The sequence below is a fragment of the Ptychodera flava genome, chromosome 6 (assembly GCF_041260155.1).
Source record: "Ptychodera flava strain L36383 chromosome 6, AS_Pfla_20210202, whole genome shotgun sequence".
Classification (NCBI taxonomy): Eukaryota; Metazoa; Hemichordata; class Enteropneusta; family Ptychoderidae; genus Ptychodera; species Ptychodera flava.
In genome coordinates, this window is record NC_091933.1 from 6791884 (window position 1) to 6807938 (window position 16055).

The 16055-nt window shown below is 38.7% G+C and overlaps 1 protein-coding gene across 32 annotated transcripts in view; it reads right to left on the bottom strand.

Moving 5' to 3' along the window:
* Positions 1-16055, bottom strand: part of LOC139134737 (cadherin EGF LAG seven-pass G-type receptor 2-like) — a 102555-nt gene that overhangs the window by 31130 nt on the left and 55370 nt on the right. For all 32 annotated transcript variants that reach the window (XM_070701757.1, XM_070701754.1, XM_070701753.1 and 29 more), the window contains exons 4-5: positions 13985-14210; positions 11584-11788 (exon numbers count right to left, since the gene is read on the bottom strand). In XM_070701757.1, coding sequence (XP_070557858.1) covers positions 11584-11788; positions 13985-14210 — 431 coding nt within the window. The remainder of the gene's footprint in view (positions 1-11583; positions 11789-13984; positions 14211-16055) is intronic.

The following is a 16055-nucleotide window of genomic DNA, read 5'->3' on the forward strand; positions in this document are numbered from 1 at the left end:
AATTAAAGGAGAAAGAATCAAAGAAAGCAAAACTGATAACACAGATGGAAACAGAGTTGAAAGTGTTAGAAGATTTTCAGAGCAAATCGATCTCGGCATTCACAACGGAAATAACACCGCGTTTGATGCGAGCTTTCCCGGAAAAATACCAGGCCCGAACAACAAAGGGGAAAGTTGAACTTCAACATGACATAGGCATTCTCCGGGTAGCATATGACAACAACATCAGCAACTACCTCAGAACGACGATTCGCATGTCGATCGCAGAGAGTTTTCCAAACGTCTGCAGGAAGTCGGGAACAGTGTTTATTCTTCAGTGAAACTAGTTCCGTCAAGTAGCAAGTGTTCCGCTGACTACCTCCAAGAGCTTTTGAAATGTAAGTATTTTAGAAATTGACGTTGAAATTCTTTGTGCGTTATGGTAGGCATACATGTCCAGTTCGTGATGTTTCCGTCAAAATGCATCAAACTCACAACTAAACGAATCCCTTCAAACTAAATGTTTACACTTTGTTTGCCTTTAGCATCTCCTGTTCGCTCGAGTGGTCAATGTACTAGTTCACCAGAATCTAGAAAAAACACGAGGACGGCGTTGCGACACAGAACAGAGCGAAAAGAAACGTCGAAAGAATAAAAGGGAAAGAAGTTCGTCGGATAGTTCTGGTTCGGAATACACCAATATGAAGCAGAGGCTTACGATAAATACATGCGTAGACAAAGGCGTGACATATTCAGAGAAACGTGGGCCCACCTTTACGGTCGCGGACTTCCCCTTATGACAACGCCAAACTGGAATGATTATTACAGCTCTTCGCCCGCATATCTGCCGCACAACCTTCACCCTGTAGGGCCGATGGTACAGTTCACTGATAATTTTGGTGATCGCACCCGTCCAGCACCATTTGCGCCACAACAGCTTCGTCAACTTGAACAAGGACAACCCAGATACTTCCCAGCTGTATCGCCCAACTATGGTGACGCCAACTCCCGCTACATGCAATATGCACAACCTACATGTACCGTTGCTGCTACGGAGTCAAGTACAGCACCAAGTACACCGAGATTCTATGGTAACAACGCCGATACCGTAGTCCCGGTTCCAGAAGTACCAAACAGCGTTCTGGCGGAGAATAACAACCAGATACCTGTGTCGCAGTCGATGGAAATCATCGAAGACAACGTGGGAAAACTCCTTGAAGCTGCTAAGCGGTTGTCGGAGAACTGAACAAAGTTGTGTGACATAGTCCTAAGTTCATTCGTGAAATAATAACAGCCTACAAAATGCCTAGATTCAGACTTGTTTTGTTCGTAGTTTTCCATAGTCTACATAGCACAAGCTTTCGACTCATGCAGGCGAACCGCCAAACCGTCACTGAATTTTGAGGATCGACGCCCTGTTTGCCATGATACCAGTAAGACGTTTGTTTTGAATTGTGTTAGCTTCCCACGAAAATTCACTTTCTTGCTGTTGTTTTTTGTTTATTCCTTTTTGTGATATTTGAGTTTTTCCTGCCGACTGGAAGGTTTAAGCGTTCCTAGTAGAGCCTGTAGAATACGAAATTTCATTTTGAAAATGCTTTTAAATGAAAATTGTCAAGATGATTGTAGGACCTTGATAGCGAATAACGAATTACAATGCAGTTTATATACCCAATAGGTTTATTTGTTATGTTGTTGATTTGTAGGTTATTTGGTTTTGATTTCGCAGGGTTGAAGTAATATAATATCCCGAATACTGACAACTTGAAAGATTGAAGCTTAGTTTGTCGTACCAACATTCAAGGGTTGGCGAAATCAAAACCCTAGTTTTTTTTTCGGTCATACCACAACGTGACCAAACTCTCATTTTTACTGACAATCAAGTTTTTTCTACTGATTTATTACTAGTTTATTCATCTGAGTATCATTGGAGTTGACTTCGCCGTTTACATCAACGTTTTCATTAAAGATAAATTTTATTGTTCACAAATTGTCTGTCGTATTTATTCTCAGTGCATATACAATCATCCTTCAATACCCTTTTTCAGACACTGAGTACAATAACAATGAATGTATAAACATCGCCGTTTTTATTGGAACATTCTCATACTGTAAATTACATTTCAAAACCGACGGGTCTAATAAAAATTCACGACAGCTGGGGATGGAAGTGCCATGAAAACCGTCACGTTACAGAATAGGTTTGTAAATTTCGCAGATTTGTTCAATGAGTTATATTCATTGCATTTGAAAAATTTTGCGATTGTGTCATTTGGGCTTTTTTTAAAGTTCATAAATCACATCGAAAAGCCACAGTGTCTAAAAAATTCACGGGAAAAAGCAGGAGTTATATTGCCCACTGCATTGATCAAAGCTAACTCAGTATGGTTCACAGCCAAAATATCGTTCATCTGCAAGTCATGCTTTATGTGTCGGAAACACAGTTCACATGAGTTGAACTCCGGGCAGTATGGTGGCTGGAAGAGCAAACGAACATTTCTACGACTGAGCATTTCTCTGAGTTCTGGTTCTGCTATTCCACCGTGGTGGAATCCAGCGTTATCCATAATCACAACATCGCCGGGACTGATTGCTGGATTGCCATCTTCCCGGATAACTTGCAGTGCTTCATCGAAGAAATGTAGCATTTCCATTCCGTTTGAAGGCCGTGTATAATGTTAAAATGAGATACTCCCAAAGGACTGTGCAACAAGTTCAAGGTTAAATTCACATCAGACGTGTACCTTTGAACTTCGAACGCCTCTCTCCCACCCGACTGTGACCATAACTTCGGTTACCAGTTGTCCGTTTTACTCCGGCTTCGTCGAAGAAGTGCACAGTTAGCGGATTCATCATTGACACCATGTCGATATACTGCACAATGCGTTGCATGTTTCGTTCGGTGAGCTGTTCTTTCGGTACCTGAGACACTTTCTTGTATGTAAAATTAAGATCGCGACGAAAAATATCATAAATTGTCCTGTGTGCCGGTAACATGTTCAGATCACAGATGCCACTGTGTAGTAGGTCAGCTCGAATTTCAGTCGCTGTCATCGACGGTTTTCTTGACTTTAGGTACTCGATGTACTCAACGACTTCTGGTCTAGATTTTTCATGGGGACGTCCACTTGACCGGCCTTGAATGGTGAGACCTGTTTGCCGGAATCTGTTGATAATGTTCGCCGCTGTTGATGCAGGAAGATCCGTTTCTTTTGCCACCGATCTAATAGACATACCATTTAGCCAATGTCGAACTACCGAGGTTCGCACGTTCTCGGGAATTCTTGGTTGGCTGACATTTTGAAACTCTGGTTTTGGATTGCGCGCTGCTAATATGTCAGTTATTCACTTGTGGTGATACCATTTTCGCTCGGGAAGTAGGTGGAAAGAATACATTTAATCAATTTCTAGGCCAGTTTTACGAAAGAACTTCATCATAACATTTAACCGGGAATAACAAAGTGAAACACATCCTCTTTAGTACATGAGTAACTCATTAAAGTTTTGAAAATATACAACTTTATTTATTTTAATAATTGATAGTCTGTACACCCCCATTGTGTAAAATAGAATATCCCGGTTTCCAGACACTGACTGGCTTCCCGCAGACACCGACACAGCCGCCTTCATGTCTCAACAACACTGATTGCCAATTACTTGAGTATATATCAACATCTCCAGCGGTTTCCTAAATATATTGGGGCTTCAGTGTACCAACAATTACCGCGATGGTAATAAAAACAAACGAACAGAAGGTTTCAGCATGTGAAGATTCCCTGCAAGTGACACGGTTGCTGTTGTGGTAAATGTGCTTTTACATGACTAGACCAGATTGATTGGTCCTTGAGCAATAAAATGCCGCAAAAACAGTTTTCAGGCAAAAGCCTTCACAGAATATTACTTCTTACAAGGTGATGAACACTTTCTTTTGCTGAAGAACAACAAAATGAAAAGTCTCACTTAAAGTACCGCGAGTCAACACACACCATTGCATTCTCATAACAAGCAGAAGGCCTTCATCGTTTTGTTTTTCTTTCATGGGAAACAAAATGGACCTGTAATGCAGCGACCGTAAAAGGTACCGATAGTTTTGAATTACAAGTTAAAGTAACCGGTGAACATTGTCAACTGTTTTAGGGGCTTGAGGGCAGAGTTATTGTAATGGAAGCCCATATCGATTCAATACCATATGCTACATTAGGTAGTCACTCAGTAAGACCAGCCCAGTGGAAGATTCCGAAATTACCTCCTTTTGATGCTTTTCAGTTGGCAAGGTCTGTTAGGGAACTGTGATGGCCTTGTTTGGATGAACACTGGGCGAAGTCGATTAAAGTCACTTGTTTGATTATAGAGTACAACTTGTCCAATAGGAAGTCAACCAACGGAAGATGGCGTCAACCATAGCTGTGCCAAGAGACTCTGTGACTAACCGAACAGGCTGCTAGTCAATCATAGAGGCTCAGTGCTTTACTTGCAAGTAAGGTTTAATCACCTGACTATGATGGACAATTATTAGGAGTTCTGTCTGCCTTCATTCTCCCCCTGCTGAACTCGGATCTAAAACTTGCACACATCTGACATGATATCATGTTGATGGCACTTCGACATACCCATGATGCAATTCCCCTAACCTTCAGAGCACCATGACATCTATTAGTGTTAAAAACAGCAACACTAATGACTGCTTCAATTCTGACTTAGGCTTTTTTTTGTCATGACACAGAGTATATTTAGAGATTCCTTGGCAGCAAGCTTATTCTGAAATTGTAGTCTGCTTTAGACTGGCAGATAAACTGCGGTACTTCTGGTTTGTTCCGTGAGATGCTGACAGCGGCTACCGCAACAGCTCAAATTATGAGACACTAATGGTTTATAACCCGAAACTTAATTTCATGACATCAAAGACTCTATTGCTGTTTAATGATGCCATTAAACTTTGAAGGTCTTCATTAAGTCTAAAGCTTGATTGCTGGCCTGTGACTAGCAGAGAAAAGTGTAAATTTTAAATTACAGTGGGTTACATATGAGTAACCATTGCTGATATGGCTACAGTACCGCATGTGACTAATGTACTCTTACAATCAATTCAAACATTTAAGGTACATGGTCAAAAAACAATATACAGGTATTGCTCGCTCTCACACTTGAACTTGGTCAGTTACAATCCACCTGCAATGTTTCATCAAATACTGTGATGATTGCCAATAGACAAGAAACAGCGAAGACCGTGGCGTACAATGCAACAAACCTATGTTCACTTAAAGGGCCAGTAATGCTTACTTTTGATGATTTTTTCATTATTTTTATTTTGTGAGTCAATTGCAAAATCTTATTCTACGCCAAAAAGCATGTTGAAATACCCACTACTTAGCTTGTCAATATAGCGGCTATATGTGTAAAATGCACTGTTATTGTTTACATTTGACTTCTAGTCCAGACCAGATTTCACTTGTCGACAATAACAACACACTCCACACATGTACAGGCTAAGTTGACAAGCTGAGTACTGTGTATATCAAGATACTTCGGGAGTAGAACAAGAAATTATGGTCGACATTTAAAAACAAAAATAGTGAAAAAATCATCAAAAGTTAGCATTACTGGCCCTTTAATACTACTGGGTGAACCAGAACAAGAATGAATCTCTGATAAACTACATGTATTTCTGTCAGGAGTATATCAGAACCAGTAATACCACGCGTACTAGGAACACAGTGAGGAAAAAAAAATTTTCTCACCAGTGATTAGATAAAGTCAGCTTTTTGTAAAAATTTAGGTGACAATAATGATGAAAATAATCAGTACATGTAGTTTGTACTTATGCCTGATAACACTCTTTTTCAGACAAAGTTTTTCAAACCGGGAAAGATCAATGCTAGTTTAGCCAAATACATCAACCTTTCTGATCATTCTGAGGGCTTTGCATTATTAAGTTGATATATATTTCATTATCTGTCAACTGGAATGGCTAGCTGTGGCATACAATTTGGCAAATGTCATGGGGTTTTCAATGTTTCATAAAGTTAATGAAAATTTCACGCTTGCTGAGAGACTTTACAGTGAAAGTTCCATCAGTAACTTTATGAGTTTCTCAAATGAAAACCCTGGAATTCTCTGTTGTGAGTCTATACTATAAACTGTTTAAGAAATTTTACAGTGTGTGAAAAAATCAGTCATTCTCTTTTATTACAAATCTGCTGGCAATTTTACACAACTATAAATTTCCCAGAGTTTTTGCCCCATGGCTGCAAGACTTAGAAAATTAGTACATTAGTTTGACACCAACCTGTTTCGTTTCATGTGGGTAAATTCTAAATGGAAATTGTGAAATTACATTTGGCATGCTTGAATAACTCCTGGCATAATGTTTCCATTTAAATCCATCATTTCTAGGATTATTCAGCATGCTGGTTGATTACTGGGCTATGTTGAGTCAGTTTTCCTGAATGTCATTTGAGTTTGTTACACCATCATAATCATTCATTTCGGCATTTTTGGAGTCTTCTATCCTAAACATTGATGAGTCTTACTTGAGCTTTTTGATGGGATGACGTCAACATTTTCGAACCTGTAACTTTGGTGTACAAAATTTATCAAAATGAACATGGTGTGGAATTTCAAGAATATTGCAACAGTCATGGCTATACAATGTAAAACAAACTTCTCATAGACTCATTCAAATTTGCTGCCATTCCCCTTTATGTATCGACAAATAAGAATATCAGGGAAACTTATACATAAGCAAAGACACTCTTATTAAATGTTTGTTTCATTTGTGTATTTGAAGTTTACAACCATGAATTTCTCATTCTCTTTTTCCAGGATTCAATTCCAAAATTTTACTTCAGTCGAAATAATGGCTTCCAAGACAAAGAACTCTTGCTCTGTTTAGACAGGTGTGGTTCTTGACATCGACCACAATTTTCACACTAGGAGTGATTTAACCACAAATGTAGCTTCATCTCTTACCATTACAACAAATGGAATTATTGCATGTGTAAAGGGCACTTGGTCAAATTTGGCCGGCTATGGTGTCGCAATAAGCATCTCCTGTTTCATGTTTGACACTTGAATTTCAGATTCTGAGGAGTGAATACAAATTACACCTCAGAAGCAGCGACCATGGTTCATTCTGTTACTTGTGGCGAAAAGAGATTCCAGGTGACACGATAAGGTGCGTTGGGAATTTGAGCTTTCTCAGAGTTACTTAAAATTTGACATATCAGAAGCCATTTGGGCTCAAATAACAGAATTCTTGAGAGAAATTTGCATCTTACACAATACAAAAGTCATTCAGGTGTGAAGAGGAAGTGAGTCTGACTCATCAAGACGCCAATACGCATCTTGCATTGTCTTGGATGGCAGACTTCAGGCCAAGCTGCAGGTAACCCAGCCACATTTCAGTACAGTATCTATCAGTCCTTGGTCCCTCCATCGAGTTCATTGTTACGCTTCACTCAACTTGCATTCTCCAAACAACATAACAGCAGTGTGTGCACAAATGTAATAATCATGGAACACGATTGGATTGCTCAAAGGCGTACTTGAGTGGGAATGACTCAGTATTCCGCCAGTCTTGGAATATTGAACTCACCAGCTCTTCCAGCTATGGCATATCATTTGTACAGTGCACACACTCCCCAAGTCTACAACCAACTCTACATTTTGGCAATGGCTATCATTAAAGTAAAATCTCTGAATATGCAGTTTGGTTAAATGGGTCATGAATATTCATCAGCCACAGTCTTTTCAAAAAAAAGATTGAATGTCTTAATTTTCGAATTATTTAATAAAAATAATTATATACTGAACTACAGAAGCCTTGCCTTACTGGGTCATCTATACCTGAAAAAGGAAAATAATTGCAGCCATATCTTTCCAATTTGAAATACACAGGAATTCTTGGAATCCATCAAATTGCTTGATGCTCAGGGAATGAGGTCAGAGGTGAGCTGTGCAACTGAAGAGGCCATGTTTTGACAGTTCTCAACATGACCTTCATGAATGGCTAACAAGAAAACCTCATACCATTAAAATTACATCAATAATTCATCAAACAATTGACACTGTCACCAAAATGTCATGTCACGCACTCAATGCTCTTTCAACTCCCTTGGTTTTTTTTCACTTCCAACAAATTGAATGGTTTGAGTGATTTAATAAAGACTTTTCAAGATTTGAGCTTATCGTAAAAGTCACTACACAATTGAATTTCTAACTTTTTGCAGAGTTTGGCAACATAATTGTAGGTCAAACTTCATTCTTTTCAAATATTTCCTTGTATTTTATACTCATTAATAGTAACTGACCTGCATAGTGGATTTTTTAAAATTTGATCTCATTTCATTTTGAAATAAGAAATTCTTAAGAACAAGAAAAACACAGAAAATATAGGAAATAAGGAATGAATGAATCTACGAAATATAACGCTATATCAAAGGCTTCTCTACTTTCTGATGCAGAAAGTTAACTAATTCAACCTCTGTGAATTAAAACATAAAGGAAAACTTTGAAAGTCAAATTTTGTTTTTACCAAGACAAATGATACAGTCACTGCTAGTACTACACTACCCGTATATTTATACAATCGATGGATTCAGTTGTTCTAAGGTACAATGTGTGTGTTGCAGAGTTTTCAAAATGATATGAATCTTTTTAAGTCAAATCACAGTATCTCTTTGGCTGGCAAATTGAATGATATTGCTTGGCAACTTAGCCTGGAATTAACGGAGATCTGCCAGCTGATCTGTATGGAAGATGACGCTGGGGATCAAACTCACTCACAGAAAGAACACTGATGGATAATGGTACAACTTGTCAAATTACTCCTCTGGTTCAATCGATGTTAGTGCGCATATCGCCATGACTACTGGACTGGACTAATAACCTCAAAGGGTTTTTCTGTTGGCAATTACTCACAATCCAAAACGACAAACAGACACTGAATCTTAAGCAGAGAAAACAGCGCCATGATGCCTGGTGAAACACATGATGGAAAACCAGCTTTCTTTCTCAAATGAAACACTGATTACTGATTTTTTTTCTTTCTTTCTGTACGTTCTCTGTACAAATGATGTATTTTGGGGAATGGGCATAGAGGGAAGGGCAAGATAACAGGATGGCACATGGGAATGGGCAATTTAACCAGGATGATATAACGGCACATTAATCTCATATTTAGTGATCAACTCATCTGAACTGCCTACACTGTAGCAGCAGCTTTTCAACATCAATCACTGACTACAGTTTCTGATAAAATTCACTGAAATTGATGAGTTTCATTAAAAGTGATGGATGGCATGTATTTCATAGGAAGATGTATTTGGTTTAAATCCTTACATGACTTTCCATTTCTTATCAGGTTAGGAAGTGTTTGAGTCGATGAGTTGGGACCCAGATCACAGACTCTTCTTTTAATAAACACATTCAATGCCAGCCTAATAAATGAGAGTCAAATCTCTCTGTCCGATTAGTCAATTCCGAATACGATAGCACGGTGACACTGGTTGGATTACCGTATGAATTCATGGGATCAAGGTATCTCTTAAACTTTGACCTATGACCCTTAAATGTGACCTCAGAAGATCATTGTAAATACTTTGTGTGTTACTGAGGATAATCGTACAAGGCACTGGATTGGCTTTGGGATTTTTAATCAAAGATTGATGATGCCTTTGAAGGATGAAGGAGTCTCAGCAGTATCAGAAGTAACCTACGGGTGATATCAAAGCAATTTACGAGGCAGACAGTACATTCAAACTCCATGAATCAAAATTGTTGATGAGCTGCGGAGAAACGGCATGACTGAGATCTGCTCCCTTTATGAAGAAAAGTGAGTGTACTTACCATCGTTGATGACACAGTCCCCACTTGTTAATGGGTGCTTTGATTACAGGTCCTCAGAGAGGATAGAGTCCTCCTCATTAGGTCTGTGATAAAAATACTTTTGAATAAATTCGCTTGTCTGAGTTGTAGTTCAGGAGATGAAAAATTCGTAAAAAAATGGCCACATGGTGGCCATATTGGATCGAATCACAAAACAAATCAATGTGCATATGTATGACATAGGTCAATGTCCTTGTACCAAGTTTGAATAAAATTGGTTGAGATATGCCTGAGTTATGGCTCTGTACATGAAAAAATCGTAACAAAATGGCCGCATGGCGGCCATATTGGATCGTATCACAAAACAAATTGATGTGTATAGCTATGACATTGGTCAATGTCCTTGTACCAACTTTGAATAAAATCTGTAGAAACATGCCTGAGTTATGACTCTGTACATGAAAAAATCGTAATAAAATGGCCGTCTGGCGGCCATATTGGATCGTATAACAAAACAAATTGATGTGCATATGTATGACATAGGTCAATGTCCTTGTACCAATTTTGAATGAAATTGGTTGAGATATGCATGAGTTGTGGCTCTGTACATGAAAAAATCGTAACAAAATGGCCGCACGGCGGCCATATTGGATCGTATCACAAAAAGAATCGACGTGCATATCTATGACACTGGTCAATGTCCTTGTACCAACTTTGAATAAAATCAGTTGAAACATGCCTGAATTATGGCTCTGTACATGAAAAAATCGTAATAAAATGGCCGCCTGCTGGCGGCCATTTTGGATCGTATCACAAAACAAATTGACGTGCATATGTATGACATAGGTCAATGTCCTTGTACCAACTTTAAATAAAATCAGTTGAAACATGCCTGAATTATGGCTCTGTACATGAAAAAATCGTAATAAAATGGCCGCCTGCTGGCGGCCATTTTGGATCGTATCACAAAACAAATTGACGTGCATATGTATGACATAGGTCAATGTCCTTGTACCAATTTTGAATGAAATTGGTTGAGATATGCCTGAGTTATGGCTCTGTACATGAAACAATCTTAACAAAATGGCCGCCTGGCGGCCATATTGGATTGTATCACAAAACAAATTGATGTGCATAGCTATGACATTGGTCAATATCCTTGTACCAACTTTGAATAAAATCTGTAGAAACATGCCTGAGTTATGGCTCTGTACATGAAAAAATCGTAATAAAATGGCCGTCTGGCGGCCATATTGGATCGTATAACAAAACAAATTGATGTGCATATGTATGACATAGGTCAATGTCCTTGTACCAATTTTGAATGAAATTGGTTGAGATATGCCTGAGTTGTGGCTCTGTACATGAAAAAATCGTAACAAAATGGCCGCACGGCGGCCATATTGGATCGTATCACAAAAAGAATCGACGTGCATATCTATGACACTGGTCAATGTCCTTGTACCAACTTTGAATAAAATCAGTTGAAACATGCCTGAATTATGGCTCTGTACATGAAAAAATCGTAATAAAATGGCCGCCTGGCAGCCATATTGGATCGTATCACAAAACAAATCGACGTGCATCTGTATGACATATGAAGTAATCCTTGTACCAAGTTTGAATGAAATCGCTTCAGGCATCTCTGAGATATCTGCGTGAACGGACGGACGGACGCACGCACGCACGCACGGACGCACGCACACACGCACGGACATGACCAAACCTATAAGTCCCCCCGGACGGTGTCCGTGGGGACTAAAAAGTGAGTGTACTTACCATTGCTAGGTAGGAAATGCTGACATCGTGCCACATGCCGTCGCTGACCCCAACAGGAGTGGATGCAGTCACTTTGGCCGTGCCCTCCCCAGTTGAGAAGGAAAACTGCAGTTGGCCATTGATGATTTCCAAGGCAATAAAATCATGCTTTTCATTGTACCTCCCGTTGTAGAATAGTAACGCATTGCTGCTCACTGTGGCAAAACTGGTAGAGGGGGAAAACAGACAACAACAAAAATAATTTTCTTTCTTCAATCTAGTTTTTTTTTTATTTGATCCTTAATTGATCAATGCCCTAAGGTAATTATTTGAAGTGTTGACACATTTCAAGGCCACAGTTTCAGATGCAATACTTTCCTAATTGACCAGATTTCAGTGAAGTGTCCCTGATGTTTCATTTACTTGACTTGAAGTTGACAAAGCCCGGAGCTTAACTTTGTGCTAAATTAGGCTTTACCCAAACCATCAAGGACATTTCTGGAGGCAAGGCTGAAATATTGAACAGCAGTGGCTTTTTGAATGCCCTGGGTATCAATCCTGAAAGACTGAGTTACTGAACTCGGTCTTTGTTGAAATAATGTTTATCTGTCAGCTTTGGTAGTTTTTCCATGAAGTTGTTCCAGAGTAAGTCAAAAGTTGGAAAGAAATGTCTCCTTTATAAAAAGTAAAGTATCTGGAAGACTTTTAACCAGTTGAGGGAAAATCAAGGACGCTTTTATTGTCAGTTTCATTACACTAGACACGTCACTTTGGTGGATTCACAGACCACTGCTTCAAAAAGTTACATTTTAACCAGTTGTTTTTGCAAGTCGTCTGTGAAAGTAATGACATCCCCATGGGCCGACTGCTAGTGACTTGCCGACGGTGTCCATTTCACATGACAGCCCACCTAGCTCATCCTAATATTGTCGGCCAATATAACTCATCCCTGATGACCAAACCCATGAAGTCATCTACGATTGACTTGCCAACGGGAATCATGCTCAGAATAACCACGGTAACTAGCAAACATGAAGCACTGGCTACTACAATATGTAGACCTGATTGGCTGAGGATTTTGATTTGGAACAGCACAGCAATCAAAACATAGCCCTTGGTGAAATTCTACAAATACTTCATTTCATTTTCAGATTTGTCTCACACATTTTATTGTCAAGAACTTTGATTTCACCAAGAACTATACTACAGCTATAACAAGGTGTTTTTCCTGCAGTATGCAGATAAGAATGGACAGTGAAATTGCTCTAAATGTTATCACACTTGTGTAATTGGTTTGTAAAGTTCTTTCAAAATTTACTACAGGATTGGTAATTTTGGTTGTAAATTGTTTGATTTTTTCTGCAGGGGAAACATCTTTGGTACTATATTATAAGTAGGCTAGATCTACACCTTTCCATAATAAACCTATGTTTTTCATGTATACCAAGATTTCATGCAGGGAACATAAACTATTCAAAACATTGTCACTATAGTTGAGAAGACTTTATTTAGCATTTCAGGCAAAGGTGAGACAAGTGTCAAGTAATTCTCACTGTAATTGAATTTCTCTGAGTGTTGTCTAGTTTCCTTTGATCATCAACATTCATGCACATTTCTGATTGGTTGAAACTGGTAATTGTGTCAATATTACAGCACTGATGTACCGGTACAATATTTTTGAATTAATTCTAAAATGATGTTTAACCTGTCCCTTTCATGATTCATCAACGTTACACTGGCTGTCCCTATTCACAACCTCCGGTCAAACAAATTCAAACATGGACTGGAAGAAGTCCAGGGAGAATAGTGAGCAGCTGGAAAAATTGAATCCCCCTTACATTCCAGGATCCTAATTACATCGACTTTGCCTTGGGAAGCGGGAGAGAGAGGAATTGAAAACAGGTGGTGGTTGGAACAGTGCCAAAGATATGCCATAATTGGCTGCCTATGCCGTTACAGTGAACAGACCTAAACTTTTTCCCCTTGAATATTTTTTTACTGTGCAGCACAGCTAAACACACACTGCCCTCTGGAATAGTTTGCTCACCCAGTATGATGAATTCACATTTCATAGAGTGGGAGTTTAATTGCAAAGGTAAACATATCTACTGCCTAACAATCATAAAATTGAAAGCTTGTAATGTAGCTGTGTGATCAGCTGACATACATGCCAGTGACAGCAACTTCAACCAATCACAAGAGACTTTCCAAGACTTTTTTGCATACATCTACGTAAGAGATCGGTTACTAGGTTCTTGTATACAGTGTACTAAAGTGCATATCATTCGATTTTTAAAACAATTTTTTGGAGGCACTTTACCGAAAATAGGATTTTCTAAAGGCAACATATGATACTCCAAAGCAAATTCATGTTTGATGGATGTTGCACGTAAATATTGCTTGTTTTGACATCAATGCTTACCTTAGTGATATCTTGAGCCGAAGTCTATTCGATAAAGCGGGGAACGTCACAAACGTCCCCGCCTCGAAGCTCCGAGTCGTTACTTCACAAAACTTTGAATAGTAGTCACCTTCACCACAGCTGCACTCAAATCCACTGGTAAGCAGGTGGTTGTAACAGGTAAAACCATTCTGACACAGTCCCGGAGAACACCGGCCATCCTCTATGTTGAACTCACAGTTTTGACCTGAGGTAAGACACAAGAACTAATTAGATATATCAGAACCACGTTTTCTGCTGTGGGTATTAAATGATGAATTTCCTTGGGTGATTTACATCTCATTTGCATGTTAATATTCCCTGGTGGTAAGACATGAATTGCACCACTGTTATCTGATGTATCCCATAACCCAACTGGTTGCCACATTTTTTTGGGATAATTTCTTCAAATATTTCAAATTTCAAAGGACCCAAAACATTCACTTCTTTATTTTGTTTGCTAATTGCCCTCTTCTGTTTCAAAACACACTGTGAACATTAAGAGGCTGTAACAGCCTATTATCACCACCATGTTTTATTCACAATGCATTTGCTATTCAACAATCAAATGATCATCATGTGACGGAACACCTTTCCAATCTGCTATCAGCTCCATATGTGAATGATGAAGATTGAGAATATCAAAGCCAGGACCAACAACACAATTACCTTTCCTTGCAAAATATTGGTGCAAATCAACCTACGATTGTCTTACGCCTTCCTTCTAGAATAATATTTTTACCACAATCTGATAAAGTGGTTTACAGTATAAAAGACTCCCAAGCTGGTGGGAATGGTGAGGGAGGGGCTGTTGTGAAGGGTTCATCTAACATTCTTGAACATTCCCTGAGGTGCGTTGTAAAGAGACAACTTAGGCAGGCTCTGAATTACAGGTTCTCTGGTTGATTCACAATCCAAAGTGGCATGTTTGCAAAGTGAATGAACACAGGATGGAGTACACAAGGTGGACGTTAAAAGCACTTGGATGAATCAACCACTCTCAATTTTCATGAAAAGAAAATTCTCAAGTTCCTTTCAGACTTCTTTCATCGTCACTTTTCTACAAAACACTCACAGAATCTACTTCAAATATATATCTCTACCAATCTCTACTCTAAAAACTTGACTGTTTTTTTTCTTCAAATGAAATGTAGGGAAGTACTATATAGCTGCACGATTCAATCTCTTTAACTAAGATTGTTCTCTTATTATAAGAATTTCCATGTCAGAAAAAGAAACTGATTCTAAGAATTTTGTGTCATATTTTTGAAGTAGTTTTCCTTGAAGGGAACTATTCAAATTTCTCTTCTGTAACTTTGGTTCATTTCAAAAGCACACACGCAGAAAGTTGACATCAACTGCTATTAGCAAAATTCAGAAAAATTGGGGAAATACCTAAGAGAGATATATATGGAAACTGAATATCAAGTTCTCTGTTTATATTCATCTGATTTTTGTACTCTTGTTAGGCAAAATAAAACTTGGAATATTCAGGGAGAGGGAGGGAGGGGGAGGGAGGGGGGATGGTGTGTGCTATAATAGAAAGTAAACAGAAAATTTTCTCAAAAACGTTTTCTGCAGGAGAGTATGTCTGAAGTGGTTGCAAATATTATCAGTCAAGAATTGTCATACTTGATATAATACACTGTGTATCAATTATCATTGTAGGATTCTTATAAAATTAGTTATGACACCCTGTTATCAAAAAAATACCCTCTGCAGAAAATTTCTCTGAAATTCTTTGTCCGCAAAATGTATGTGTCTCTGAAGTAGACATAAGTAACCAGACATGAAAGGTAGAGTGTCATGATATGACACAACACAATTATGATTCATGGAAAAGCCTCAGCGATCGTACGACTCATTTTGGATGGGAATCAGACCATCCAGTGACAGGTGTCTTTAACAATTGTGAACAAACACGTTACAGTACATTAAAACCTACAATGATAAACTGCTAATCGTGACAAAGGAAACAACTGGCTATTTGACATTGGGATGTGGAAATTCTGAATCACCAGGATGTTTGAAGTGTTACTTGTCATGCAGCATG